At 55.0% G+C, this 2163-nt stretch overlaps 1 protein-coding gene across 3 annotated transcripts in view; it reads left to right on the forward strand.

The window, feature by feature from the left end:
- ncoa2 (nuclear receptor coactivator 2) overlaps positions 1-2163 on the forward strand; it is a 39632-nt gene that overhangs the window by 17965 nt on the left and 19504 nt on the right. For all 3 annotated transcript variants that reach the window (XM_014031981.1, XM_014031983.1, XM_014031984.1), the window contains exon 9: positions 165-1470. In XM_014031981.1, the coding sequence (XP_013887435.1) occupies positions 165-1470 (1306 nt within the window). The remainder of the gene's footprint in view (positions 1-164; positions 1471-2163) is intronic.

Here is a 2163-nt window from a genome sequence, read left to right on the forward strand (position 1 = left end):
ACACACACACACACACACACACACACACACACACTTAACAGAACAATAAAAAATAGATATATTTTTAAAAGATCAGCATTATTGTTCTTTTCTCATCTGCACGTCTGAGAAAAAAATGAACCTAAAAACCAGTTATTAAAAGGATTTTGTATTTGTTTGTTCAGGGAGCCGGTCTGTGGAATGGGTCAGGATGTGGGTCCTGGCAACCAGGAAACAGGGATGACCCCCAGACCCATGAACTCCTCCACCCCCTCCATGACTCCACCCACCCCGGGGAGRGTGCCAGGTTCAGGACCTCAGGGCCAAGACACTACTATCAGCAGCAACAGCACACCTTTCTCCCCGCCCGGCCCAGCTGGTCCCAGAGAGCCAGCCGCTATGGGGGGCCACATGCAAGGCTACCGCTTCGGCTGCCCCCCGCCACACAACTACACCGGGGGAATGCAACCGCCACAGCAGGGCCCAAACTGGAGGATGAACAGCCCTTCCCGAGCTAGCCCCAGCCCGGCCGGGGGCCCCCATCCACCTCAGCAGAACTCTATGCTGTCACCCCGGCACCGCGGCAGTCCTGTGGGGGCWGGCAGCCCTCGTGTAGCACCCTCCCCGGTCTCCATGTGTGGAGGGGGGCCTGGCAGTGCAGGCGGTAGCAGCAGTAGCMCTCATCCTAACAGCTACACTAGCAGTTCGCTGTCAGCTCTACAGGCCCTGAGTGAGTGCCACGGGGTGGGGCACGGGCCCCCCCACACGCTAAACTCACCGGACCAGAAGTTAGGTTCCCCGGTCGGGCTCACGCCGGGGTCAGTAAACACCCACCTGATGCCAAAACTCGGTGGAAGCAGCAGTGTAACCGGTGGAGCAGGAGACTTCGGACCCCACGCAGAGGTGAGCCAGGGGCACGGCCAGGTCCAGAGTGACGGCGGTCTGCTGGAGCCCAAAGAGGAGAGGGAGGGGGGCCCCGAGGGCCACGACGCTCACAGCCGCCTGCACGACAACAAGGGCCACACCAAGCTGCTGCAGCTGCTCACCACCAAGCCAGAACCTCTGGAGACACCCCTGTCCCCCGGCGCCGGGGGGGAGGGAAAGGAGCAGGCCACCGCGGGGGTCCGAGGCGGTCACATAGCGGGGAGCACTCACGCCACGTTCTTCAAAGAAAAACACAAAATCCTCCACCAGCTGCTCCAGAACAGCACGTCCCCCGTAGACCTGGCCAAGCTCACTGCCGAGGCTACGGGCAAAGAACTGGGCCAGGACCAGTCGCAGGGTGCTGGAGGCACCGCTGCTGGGGCCGAACTCACTCCCAAGGAGCCGTTGAGCCCCAAAAAGAAGGACAATGCACTGCTGCGCTATCTACTGGATAAGGACGACACTGTACTGAAGGACAAGGTCCCCAAGCGGGAGCCCGGGGAGGAGGAGAAGAACCCCCAGGTGAAGMTGGAGAAACAAGATGCAGAATACGACCGGATCGAGCAGGTCAGTGTTTGTTACAGGTTACACTCCTAATGTCCACTTCACAACACAAGTTTAGTTTTTTATATTAAAGAGTCTGCTGCTCCACTGGAGCTTCAATCTGGAMTAAATATTAGATGCTGCTTCTTCCAACTCCAATGTTTGCAGGACGCTGCAGTTTCATTCATAAAAAAAACAAAAACAAAAAAAAAACATTATGGCATTTAAGTTTACAGTCCGGTAAATTTACTCCAGCTCGGTTAAACATCTTTTATTAGTAAGGTATATAAACACATCTGGTCCTTTCAGCGCCTTTGTGTTGGCAGCACAAGCTGAGAGCATTGAGCTGCCAGCTTCAAACAACTGTGACATTTGGAAGAAGCTCCTGCGGTTCTTTAGCCATTTGATCCCAGTTGCATTTGGCCAGCGTCGTCAGGTTTGGCACCGGACTCGAGGCAGGCCTGTTGCAGAAAGACAGAAAAGTGCAGCGGTGAAGGGAGAGCATTGTTTAAACTCAAACTTTGTGTGTGACAACAAGGCAGARGTGCCGATGCGCCGGCACATCTGCACCCAGGAGCTTTCAAACAGGAAACTTGCTCCACTGAACACATTCAAGACAAATCTGCAAGTGGCATTACGTCACGACACCGTTAAACCACAGCATTACATAGAATTATACAAATACCCCTGCACTGCTGTTGCTGCAGGGTTATTGTA

The sequence above is a fragment of the Austrofundulus limnaeus genome, unplaced genomic scaffold (genome assembly GCF_001266775.1).
Source record: "Austrofundulus limnaeus strain Quisiro unplaced genomic scaffold, Austrofundulus_limnaeus-1.0 Scaffold1360, whole genome shotgun sequence".
Lineage (NCBI taxonomy): Eukaryota > Metazoa > Chordata > Actinopteri > Cyprinodontiformes > Rivulidae > Austrofundulus > Austrofundulus limnaeus.